Below are 12,676 nucleotides of genomic sequence, written 5' to 3'. Positions count from 1 at the left end.
ACACATATCACTCGTTGATATCATGGGTAAGAGGGGAGATTATTGATTTACGGGCCAATTATTAGAATTTTCGTTTTTCTCTAACGTCCTAGTGGATGCTGGGGACTCCGTAAGGACCATGGGGAATAGCGGGCTCCGCAGGAGACTGGGCACTTTAAAGAAAGATTTAGTACTATCTGGTGTGCACTGGCTCCTCCCTCTATGCCCCTCCTCCAGACCTCAGTTAGAATCTGTGCCCGGCCAGAGCTGGGTGCTCCTAGTGGGCTCTCCTGAGCTTGCTAGAAAGAAAGTATTTTGTCAGGTTTTTTATTTTCAGAGAGCTTCTGCTGGCAACAGACTCTCTGCTACGAGGGACTGAGGGGAGAGAAGCAAACCTTCTCACGGCAGCTAGGTAGCGCTTCTTAGGCTACTGGACACCATTAGCTCCAGAGGGATCGAACACAGGTACCTAACCTTGATCGTCCGTTCCCGGAGCCGCGCCGCCGTCCCCCTCGCAGAGCCAGAAGAACAGAAGCAGCAGAAGCATGAAGACGTCGAAATCGGCGGCTGAAGACTCCTGTCTTCACTTAAGGTAGCGCCATTGCTCCCACAGCACACCGCACACTCCGGTCACTGTAGGGTGCAGGGCGCAGGGGGGGGCGCCCTGGGCAGCAATTAAGTACCTTTTTGGCAAAAAGAGACATATATACAGTCTGGGACTGTATATGTGCCCGAGCCCCCGCCATTTTTTACATATTAAAGCGGGACAGAAGCCCGCCGCTGAGGGGGCGGGGCCTTCTTCCTCAGCACACCAGCGCCATTTTCTCTTCACAGCTCCGCTGGAAGGACGCTCCCCAGGCTCTCCCCTGCAGTATACAGGTGCATTAGAGGGTAAAAAAGAGAGGGGGGGGGGCACATAAATTTAGGCGCAGAGATATATTAACAGCAGCTACAGGGTAAACACTAAGGTACAGTGTAATCCCTGGGTTATATAGCGCTGGGGTGTGTGCTGGCATACTCTCTCTCTGTCTCCCCAAAAGCCTTTGTGGGGTCCTGTCCTCAGTCAGAGCATTCCCTGTGTGTGTGCTGTGTCGGTACGCCTGTGTCGACATGTTTGATGAGGAAGGATACGTGGAGGCAGAACAAGTGCAGCTGAGTGTGGTGTCGCTGCCAACGGTGCCGACACCTGATTGGATGGATATGTGGAAGGTGTTAAATGATAATGTAAACTCCTTGCATAACAGATTGGATAAAACTGTAACCGTGGGACAGTCAGGGTCTCAACCCATGCCTGATCCTACAGCGCAGAGGCCGTCAGGGTCTCAAAAGCGCACACTATCCCAGATAGTTGACACTGATGTCGACACGGAATCTGACTCCAGTGTCGATGACGATGAGGCAAAGTTGCAGCCTAAAATGACTAAAGCCATCCGCTACATGATTGTAGCAATGAAGGATGTATTACACATTTCTGAGGAAAATCCTGTCCCTGACAGAGGATTTATATGTATGGGGAGAAAAAGCATGAAGTGACTTTTCCCCCTTCACATGAATTAAATGAATTATGTGAAAAAGCGTGGGATTCCCCTGACAGGAAGGTGATAGTTTCCAAGAGATTACTTATGGCGTATCCTTTCCCGCCAACGGACAGGTTACGCTGGGAATCCTCCCCTAGGGTAGACAAGGCGTTGACACACTTGTCTAAGAAGGTGGCCCTGCCGTCTCCGGATACGGCCACCCTAAAGGATCCTGCGGATAGAAAGCAGGAAGCTATCCTGAAGTCTGTTTATACACATTCTGGCACACTGCTGAGGCCAGCAATTGCTTCGGCCTGGATGTGTAGTGCGGTAGCTGCATGGACGGATACTCTGTCTGAGGAGATAGATACCCTGGACAGGGACACTGTTCTACTGACCCTGGCACATATCAAGGACGTGGTCCTATATATGCGGGATGCCCAGAGGGACATTTGCCTGCTGGGCTCTAGAGTTAACGCAATGTCCATTTCTGCCAGAAGGGTCTTATGGACTCGGCAATGGACAGGGGATACCGACTCTAAAAAACACATGGAGGTTTTACCTTATAAGGGTGAGGAATTGTTTGGGGACGGTCTCTCGGACCTAGTTTCCACAGCTACGGCTGGGAAGTCAAATTTCTTGCCTTATGTCCCTCCACAACCTAAGAAAGCACCGTATTACCAAATGCAGTCCTTTCGTTCTCAGAGGAGCAAGAAGGTCAGAGGTGTGTCCTTTCTTGCCAGAGGCAGGGGTAGAGGAAAAAAGCTGCAACATGCAGCTAGTTCCCAGGAACAAAAGTCTTCCCCGGCTTACACTAAATCCACCGCATGACGCTGGGGCTCCACAGGCGGAGCCAGGAGCCGTGGGGGCGCGTCTCCGACATTTCAGCCACCAGTGGGTTCGCTCACAGGTGGATCCTTGGGCTATACAAGTTGTGTCTCAGGGATACAAGCTGGAATTCGAGGTGACGCCCCCTCACCGTTACCTAAAATCGGCCTTACCAACTTCCCCCATGGAAAGGGAGATAGTGTTGGCGGCAATTCACAAACTTTTTCTCCAGCAGGTGGTGGTAGAGGTTCCCCCCCTTCAACGGGGAAGGGGCTACTATTCCACTATGTTTGTGGTACCGAAACCGGACGGTTCGGTAAGACCCATTTTAAATTTAAAATCCCTGAACATTTATCTGAAGAAATTCAAGTTCAAAATGGAATCGCTCAGAGCGGTCATTGCAAGCCTGGAAGAGGGGGATTTTATGGTGTCTCTGGACATCAAGGATGCTTACTTGCATGTCCCCATTTATCCGCCTCATCAGGAGTACCTCAGGTTTGTGGTACGGGACTGTCATTACCAATTCCAGACGTTGCCGTTTGGCCTGTCCACGGCACCGAGAGTTTTTACCAAGGTGATGGCGGAAATGATGGTGCTCCTTCGGAAGCAAGGGGTTACAATTATCCCATGACGATCTTCTCATAAAGGCGAGGTCCAGGGAGCAGTTGCTGATCAGCGTAGCACGCTCTCAGGAAGTGTTGCGTCAGCACGGCTGGATTCTGAACATTCCAAAGTCGCAGCTGATTCCTGCGACGCGTCTGCCCTTCCTGGGCATGATTCTGGACACAGACCAGAAGAAGGTGTTTCTCCCGGAGGAGAAGGCTCAGGAGCTCGTGACTCTGGTCAGAGACCTCCTAAAGCCAAAACAGGTGTTGGTGCATCACTGCACACGAGTCCTGGGAAAGATGGTGGCGTCATACGAAGCCATTCCCTTCGGCAGGTTCCATGCGAGGATCTTTCAGTGAAATCTGCTGGACAAGTGGTCCGGATCGCATCTTCAGATGCATCGGATGATCACCCTGTCCCCCAGGGCCAGGGTGTCTCTTCTGTGGTGGCTACAAAGTGCTCACCTCCTCGAGGGCCGCAGATTCGGCATACAGGACTGGGTCCTGGTGACCACGGATGCAAGCCTCCGAGGGTGGGGGCAGTCACTCAAGGAAGAAACTTCCAAGGGCTGTGGTCAAGTCAGGAGACTTGTCTGCACATAAATATCCTGGAGCTACGGGCCATATACAACGCACTGAGTCAAGCGGAGCCTCTGCTTCGAGACCAACCAGTGCTGAGTCAGTCAGACAACATCACGGCAGTCGCTCATGTAAACCGCCAGGGCGGCACAAGAAGCAGGGTGGCAATGGCGGAAGCCACCAGGATTCTTCGTTGGGCGGAGAATCACGTGCAAGCACTGTCAGCAGTGTTCATTCCGGGAGTGGACAACTGGGAAGCAGACTTCCTCAGCAGACACGACCTCCACCCGGGAGAGTGGGGACTTAATCAAGAAATCTTCACGCAGATTGTAAATCGATGGGAACTGCCACAGGTGGACATGATGGCGTCCCGCCTCAACAAAAAATTAAGGAGGTATTGCGCCAGGTCAAGGGACCCTCAGGCGATGGCTGTGGACGCACTGGTGACACCGTGGGTTTTCCAGTCGGTCTATGTGTTTCCTCCTCTTCCTCTCATACCCAAGGTACTGAGAATCGTAAGAAAAAGAGGAGTGAGAACAATACTCATTGTTCCGGATTGGCCAAGAAGGACTTGGTACCCGGAACTGCAAGAAATGCTCAGAGGACCCATGGCTTCTGCCTCTCAGACAGGACCTGTTGCAACAGGGGCCCTGTCTGTTCCAAGACTTACCGCGGCTGCGTTTGACGGCATGGCGGTTGAACGCCGGATCCTAGCAGAAAAGGGCATTCCGGATGCAGTTATTCCTACGCTGATAAAGGCTAGGAAGGACGTGACAGCAAAACATTATCACCGTATATGGCGAAAATATGTTGCTTGGTGTGAGGCCAGGAAGGCCCCTACAGAGGAATTCCAGCTGGGTCGATTCCTGCACTTCCTACAGTCAGGTGTGACTATGGGCCTAAAATTAGGGTCCATAAAGGTCCAGATTTCGGCCCTATCCATTTTCTTTCAAAAAGAACTGGCTTCACTGCCTGAGGTTCAGACGTTTGTTAAGGGAGTGCTGCATATTCAGCCTCCTTTTGTGCCACCAGTGGCACCTAGGGATCTTAACGTGGTCTTGGCTTTCCTGAAATCCCACTGGTTTGAGCCACTTAAGACAGTGGAGCTAAAGTATCTCACGTGGAAAGTGGTCATGCTGTTGGCCCTAGCCTCAGCTAGACGTGTGTCAGAATTGGCGGCTTTGTCATGTAAAAGCCCCTATCTGGTTTTCCATATGGATAGGGCAGAATTGCGAACTCGTCCGCAGTTTCTGCCAAAGGTGGTGTCATCTTTTCATTTGAACCAACCCATTGTGGTGCCTGCGGCTACTCGTGACTTGGAGGATTCCAAGTTGCTTGATGTAGTCAGGGCTTTGAAGATCTATGTTGCCAGGACGGCTGGAGTCAGGAAAACTGACTCGCTGTTTATCCTGTATGCATCCAACAAGCTGGGTGCTCCTGCTTCAAAGCAAACCATTGCTCGCTGGATCTGTAACACGATTCAGCAGGCTCATTCTGCGGCTGGATTGCCGCATCTAAAATCAGTGAAAGCCCATTCCACAAGGAAGGTGGGCTCTTCTTGGGCGGCTGCCCGAGGGGCCTCGGCATTACAGCTTTGCCGAGCTGCTACTTGGTCGGGTTCAAACACATTTGCAAAGTTCTACAAGTTTGATACCCTGGCTGAGGAGGACCTGGTGTTTGCCCATTCGGTGCTGCAGAGTCATCCGCACTCTCCCGCCCGTTTGGGGGCTTTGGTATAATCCCCATGGTCCTTACGGAGTCCCCAGCATCCACTAGGACGTTAGAGAAAATAAGATTTTACTCACCGGTAAATCTATTTCTCGTAGTCCGTAGTGGATGCTGGGCGCCCGTCCCAAGTGCGGACTTTCTGCAATACGTGTATATAGTTATTGCTTAACAAAGGGTTATGGTTATGTAGCATCGGATGAGTGATGCTCAGTTGTTGTTCATACTGTTAACTGGGTAAGTTTATCACAAGTTGTACAGTGTGATTGGTGTGACTGGTATGAGTCTTACCCTGGATTCCAAAATCCTTTCCTTGTAATGTCAGCTCTTCCGGGCACAGTTTCCTTAACTGAGGTCTGGAGGAGGGGCATAGAGGGAGGAGCCAGTGCACACCAGATAGTACTAAATCTTTCTTTAGAGTGCCCAGTCTCCTGCGGAGCCCGCTATTCCCCATGGTCCTTACGGAGTCCCCAGAATCCACTACGGAATACGAGAAATAGAATTACCGGTGAGTAAATTCTTATTATTTTACAGAAAGCGCTAGCCGGCCTTTAATGTCCAAGCATGGAGACACTTGGGGTTCTATAAGTGCCATCATGCCAGGGCTGTTTTGCTTGGACTTATAGTCTTCCTGTAAAGAACAGTGTTATTGACTATTAAATCACTATTACCCACGTACACAAATCCCACAGGGTGCATGGATGAGCTGGGCTGGTTGTCCATCGGGAAGGAGGACCCAATTTTTTGGAGTGTACCGATTTTCCGAGGGATTACAGCCCTGGGGGACCAGTTTAGGGCAGGTCACACTGTGTGTCTCCCTGCAATACAGGAGCATTATCCTCCCGGCTGGTTAAGCCTGGTGCTGGTTATTGGAAAATGACAGCCCTGGATTCCCAAGATAAGTATATGATGTAGGAAAATGTGTGTGCTGTACACCTCAGTAGGTAGGGTGAGTATGTGCATTTGTCATTGTGATTTTTAGAAATGGATTTAGAAATGCATGCTACTTCTGTGAATCTGGCTTATTGTGATAACTACACGAATATTCTAGTATTCTACACATGGAACTTTTTATGTCAATTTAACCTGTACTCCCCTTCTTCTGTTTACACTGTAGGTATCTAAAAAGCATGAGGAGAAATTACTCTCTCCACTTCAGTCCTTCATCTGAACCAGCCTGACATTGGCATCATTCTCTGCGTCCTCTGCAAACACCTCAGACATCACCATGAATCTAGTATTGGCAAAGATCTTGTGCTTGCTGGCAGTGTTTGTTTTAATGATGTTGGGATCGCTTCTACCTGTCAAGATAATTGGGGCAGACTGTGAGAAAGCTTCTCGTTCTCGGAGAATCCTTTCCTTGTGTAATTCATTTGCTGGAGGGGTGTTCTTGGCTACTTGTTTCAATGCCTTGCTTCCTGCAGTGAGAGAAAAGGTATATCAGTGTTTCTTTTTGGCTATTTTATTATTTGTAGGCATTATTTAAGTAGATTGTGTGCAGTTATGTAGTCTTTGTTTTCACACTGCATGTCTGTGTGGATGTAGTAGGGTATGCCGGCGACCAGCATACCGGTGCCGGAATCCTGACCGCCGGCATACCGACAGCTGGGCGAGTGCAAATGAGCCCCTTGTGGGGTTGCTGCGCCCGCCACGCTGGACCCCCAAGAGGGAGAAAAGATGTCAGTATGCCGGCGGTCGGGATTCCGGCGCCGGTATGCTGGTCGTCGGGAGCCCGGCCGCCGGCAAGCAGAAGACTACCCATCTGTGTATGTGGGAATGCACACAGCATGTTTACACTTCATTAAGATTGTACCTGTAATGGTTTCACGGCTTTTTCACATGGCCACCTCTCCCGGTTCCCTCTCCATCACCCACTATCTACTGTTGCATTGAGTATAGTAGGTATTGGGCCATACCTGCTGTCTTAGCAATGATTATACAGGTGTGTCCTCATACACCTAACCTTTTGCGCCATGTGGTGTGAGTCACCTAGCGCGTCTTAGGGTCGGTACACATTAGGATGTGGCCGATTTCCTTTTGCCCCACACTATGCCAGACTGCCAGTACACACTAGCCCAATGTAATGAATAACGGAACAAATCTTGTTAACTCCTTGCCTTTTTATCGTGATTATGTATGCATTCCTTCATTTTGCATCCTACATGAAAAGTGTACTAAGTCACTAATAGTGTACTAATTACTTAGGATTAGTATTTTATTTTTTGCTGTTGCAAAGGCATTGTAATAAGTCACATGGCGTGGCTTAATTGCAAAATCCGTAATTTGAGGATAAGTGCATGAGGACACTATATGAGGACACATCTCTATATGAACATGTGTGGTCTGATATTGCTAGTATTATCTATTTCTTATCATGCTGTGACGGTCATCAGCCAACCAGAGTTTACTAGAGGAGAAGTAGCAATAACACAATAGGTTACCTCTGACCGTACAGGATCGCTTCCTGTTTGTTTCTGTAACAGAAGACGTGACGGGATGTAAAAAAATGCCCAAGTTCGGCTGCCATCACGCATGGCCGCCGAACTCGGGCATTTTTTTTAAAGGGGCAATCACTAGCTAGGAAGGGTTTTGCCTTGTAAGTGATTGCCCCTTTAAAAAAATGTCTGATTTCCGATGCCATTCCACACTACTGATGAACTCGGGGGGCATTACATCCCACCCACGGTCTGAGTTCCGCTAATCTGAATGCAGGAACCTCACGTGGGGTCCCGGCATTCGGGGAAAGCGGTCCCATGTGAAAACATGGGACCCCTTTCAGTCCGCTGGTCCGGGTGTTCGTTTATTTGTTTTGCCAAGTACGAGGATTTATATCTGGACACTGGATTGAGGTGAGTATAATTTTATTCACAGGTACCCCGGATCGTCGGATCAGGAGACGTGGCAGTCGGCGGGTCAACATAGGTAAGTATGTGTGTGTCGGCAGGTGTGCAATAAAGTTTTACTCTCAAGGTGTGTGTCTCCTGTTTTTATTTGGGTATTTTTTTTCCAGTAGTACTACAGGTACCAGCGGGCCCATTTTTCTCCCGCATGCTGGTACTTGTGGTTCTCCAAGTACCAGATTGCGGGGGAGGGTTGCTGGGACTTGTAGTACTACAGGAAAAAACAATATTCTTGTCATTTTCTCAAGGCTATCAGCCCCCCATCCGCAGCCCTTGGATGGGGGGGACAGCCTCGGGCTTCACCCCTGGCCCTTGGGTGGCTGGGGGGGGGGGGCCTTGATTGAAGGGGTCCCCACTCCCCCAGGGTACCCCGGCCAGGGGTGACTAGTTGGATATTTAATGCCACGGCCGCAGGGCGCTGTATAAAAGTGACCCCCGGCTGTGGCATTATCTGTCCAGCTAGTGGAGCCCGATGCTGGTGTTAAAAATACGGGGGACCCCTACTCTTTTTGTCCCCCGTATTTTTTTGCACCAGCACCAGGCGTAGAGGCCGGTGCTGGTTTTAAAAATATGGGGGATCCCCTGTCCATTTTCCCCCCGTATTTTTAGAACCAGGACCAGCTCGAAGAGCCCGAGGCTGGTTATGCTTTGGAGGGGGGACCCCACGCCATTTTTTCCCGTGGTTTTTCCCGTTTTTACCCGTTTTTACAAAAACGGAACAAAATCCGTCAAATCGGCCGTTTTTCGTCAGCGGGACTGTCGAATCCGTTTTTTATTGAATATGGTCAATTTCGGCAGCCACTTGCCGAAATTAGACTGTTGAATTGTGTCGAATTGAAAAACGTCCGAAAAATTGCCGCGATTCGCCGCTAATTGCATATACCCCAATGTATCTAAATATCAATTGTAATTGTATATAATTTTGCAGCTGCGAAGTAGCAAGTAAATGCGATCTTCTTCCTCCCTATGGTGTTATCTGTAGAACAGTGATGGTCAGCAGGTGGCACTAGACAAGGGGCGGATTGGGATGGAAAACCAACCTGGGAAATGAATGGAAGCAGCGCTAATGGGGATGCGGACTGATAAGGGTGTGCGGTCTGTTGAGGGGGCTGGGATCCCTCCTCATAGGCCTGATTTTATGCAGTTGTGGTCTTCCTTTTGTCTTATGCTGCTGTTGTGTCTAAGACCAGGGGCAAATTGGGGACTAAACGTGACCCTGTAAAATTTTGTAGAAGTGGCCTGACATGGGCAGCACAAGTGGTATAACATGCCGTGTAGCCATGGCAGTATCACTGGATGTCAGAGTTACTGTACTACAGAGATGAAATAACAGAATGAATAGGGATAATGCAGTGTACTGAGTGGGGTGGGCTGCCTGTTATGTGGTGTGTGGGGCCCCACATGACAACGCACAAAACAGGCCCCACAGACATGTCGGCCTACCAGGTATAGCCTACCTATCTTCCTGGTGATCCCTATGGCCAATCCGCCCCTGCACTAGGCCTTCCTAGCCGTCACATGTTGCTCCAAACTCTTTCCTGCTTTATTGCCGTAACATTTGTGATGTATTACATATAGGTGTTTTTTTTGCTTATTTCAGTGTGTTGTTTTACCTTTTCAATTAAATGAAGGTAAATGTGTGGTCCCATGCAGCCCCTGAAGTGTATGTGGCTGTCCATTACTGCTGTAGAGGTATCTCTTTCAATTGCTGAATTTGCAGCTGATAGCATCATAATTCATCTGTAGCCTTGTATTCTTTACAAAAATCACCTGTGGAAATCTGCTCTAACAGCACAATTTTGTATGCATTTAAAAAAAAAAAATATATAAATTATTTTATTTTTCAGTTTGATGACATTCTGAAAATGGGAAACGTTAGCACGGATTACCCGCTGGCAGAGACTATTATGCTGGTTGGATTTTTCCTCACTGTCTTTGTGGAACAGGCTGTCCTGACATTCCGGAAAGAGAAGCCTTCTTTCATCGACATGGAAACATTTAATGCAGGATCCGATGCCGGCAGTGACTCTGAATATGAAAGCCCATTTATATCCTCCAACAGAGGGCACAATGTATATGAAATTGGTCACAGCAACCACTCTCACAGTCTAAACATCCACGAACTCTCCAAGTCAAGTCCTCTTCGGCTTTTCAGTTTGGTGTTTGCACTCTCTGCTCACTCCATCTTTGAGGGACTGGCACTTGGCCTGCAGGAGCAAGGTGATAAGGTGCTAAGTCTTTTCATTGGTGTTGTCATTCATGAAACGTTAGTTGCTGTGGCACTTGGTGTAAGCATGGCAAAAATAAACATTATGCTAAAAGATGCTGCCAAGATGGCTGTTTTAGTGAGTGTAATGATTCCTATTGGCATTGCCATTGGAATGGCAATTCAGAGTGCCCAAAACCTTGCTAGCGGTATCACCTCTGCTCTGTTGCAGGGCATCGCAGGGGGTACTTTTCTCTTTGTTACATTTTTTGAAATTTTGGTGAAGGAACTGGAGGATAAAAATGACCGTTTACTGAAAGTCCTTTTTCTGGTTCTTGGATACACTGTTCTTGCAGGACTTGTCTTTTTTAAATGGTAGCTGGGAAAAATTAAAATGTAAGTTACAGGAAATATTTATATATGTATATAACTTCTTAAATAGTAATACAACAACTTGTGTCATACCACTGTTTTACCTTTTTTTTATTATTTTATTTATTGTTTCCTATTAAATAAGTTATTGTAATATCTGATTATTGGCTGTACATACTGGTTTATCCAGTTTCTGAGCAGATGTTTGCAGAGCTGTATGTATAATAAGTTACAGACACTGGTAGAAAATATCTCTAAATAATTGTATTACTGTGCTGTTGTACGCACGGAAAAGAAAATTAAATGTGTATTTTGGGAGGGAAGGGGAGGCAGTCTTCAGCTAAACTGGTGTACTGACTGTGGAATGAACATGGTTAAAAAGTGAAGTAAGGATCTTCCAGCAGCTTGCAACACAGAAGTACGCTGCAGCTTCACGTTTTACTAATCTACACATTATTTGTGTGTGTTTGGTACATTTAAAAAAAAAAAAAAAAGAACTGAATAATAGGACAAGTGCATACTCTGATATCCAGAAATACATGTATAACCTGTAACAAGGCTCATTAGCATGAACAAAATGCAGGAAGCATACTTCGTTTATTTAAGCTGCCAAAATAAAATGTTTCTTTTTGGTAGAGTATGTCTTTAACATATAAATGATTTTGTTTATTTTTAACCTTGAATGCCATATATTCTATCATTTTATACTGCTAACACAAAACAGTACAGTTTCTGTACTTTTAAGGTGCGTTAGCTTTGGCTGCCTTCCTGTTCCAGCTGTGCATTATGCTTGGATAGATAATAGGAGCAGAAAAAATAGGATGCCACTGAACTATACAAAGCATTTTGTTTCAGTGTTCCCTAATTGTGCATACTTTGGGGGTCATTCCGACCCGTTCGCACGCTGCTTTTTTCCGCAGCCGTGCGAACGGATTCAAACTGCGCATGTGCACGGTCGCAAATGCGGAGGTGCCTCGTTGTCCGGTGATGGCAGCTTCTCTGGGAGTGGTGAGGAAAACGCAGGCGTGTCCAGGCGTTTGCAGGGCGGGTGTCTGACGTCAATTCCGGGACCTGACAGGCTGAAGTGATCGCAGTGGCTGAGTAAGTTGAGAGCCACTCAGAAACTACACAAAACTTCTTGGGACAGCTCCCCTGCACATGCGATCGCACACTTGCACAGCTAAAATACACCCCCCCATAGGCGGCGGCTATCTGATCGCACGGGCTGCAAAAAGTTGCAGCATGCAATCAACTCGGCATGACCCCCTTTATATATATATATATATATATATATATAATGTTCTTAGCCACTTAAGATTATCTGTTTAGTATGTGTTGTGGGTGTAGACAGTTTGTACAAATGAGTGAGTGTTTTACAGCATGTAAATATTTTCTGTGTAAATACGTGTACTTGTACTGTATGTAATGTGCTGCACTCTTGTTCATAAGATGTGGTGTTCGCTGGGGAGGATCATGTAATAAACAACATAACTGAAATGATAGTAGTAGTAAAAAAAGAAATGCTGGATTATATTTAAAATATCTAAGAATACAGAAGAGGTGGAAAATGGCCAACACTCTGCTCTTTAGCTGAACACTGCTTTTTTTATGAGGCTCCCAGCTAGGTGCCGGGTTTTGGCACAGTGCTCCACGCCCTACTGGCTGAGTTGGTAACATACAGATCTGGTGTTCCTGAGAGGGCAGGAGAGTGGAGGGGGTATTTTAATGAGGTTGGCAGGATTGTTGCTACATTGTCTTTAGACAAAATGTTGTGCCCAGGAAGACTAAGAAAGCATTGGAATGTGAGACTACCTGAAGCCCTATCTGTATTGTGAAGCCATTTAATATCAAGTTTATTGTATTGACTGTAAGTTACTTTATAGAGAAAAGCAATTTCACTGAAGAAAAGAAAGGTACTCTCCAAAGTGATGGCATTTCAGATACGCAAATTTCATATCATCCCGA

General features: G+C 47.3%; 1 protein-coding gene across 1 annotated transcript in view; it reads left to right on the top strand.

The window, feature by feature from the left end:
• The window catches only part of SLC39A3 (solute carrier family 39 member 3), a 31,564-nt gene extending 19,356 nt beyond the window's left edge, over positions 1–12,208 (top strand). The window contains exons 2-3 of the mRNA XM_063914286.1: positions 6,351–6,668; positions 9,981–12,208. Coding sequence (XP_063770356.1) covers positions 6,462–6,668; positions 9,981–10,718 — 945 coding nt within the window. The 5' untranslated portion in view covers positions 6,351–6,461 and the 3' untranslated portion in view covers positions 10,719–12,208. The remainder of the gene's footprint in view (positions 1–6,350; positions 6,669–9,980) is intronic.
• Positions 12,209–12,676: the final 468 nt, after the last annotated feature.

Source organism: Pseudophryne corroboree, chromosome 1 (genome assembly GCF_028390025.1).
Source record: "Pseudophryne corroboree isolate aPseCor3 chromosome 1, aPseCor3.hap2, whole genome shotgun sequence".
NCBI lineage: Eukaryota > Metazoa > Chordata > Amphibia > Anura > Myobatrachidae > Pseudophryne > Pseudophryne corroboree.
Note: the sequence above shows the minus strand (reverse complement) of the source record. Positions and strands in the feature narration are given on the sequence as shown.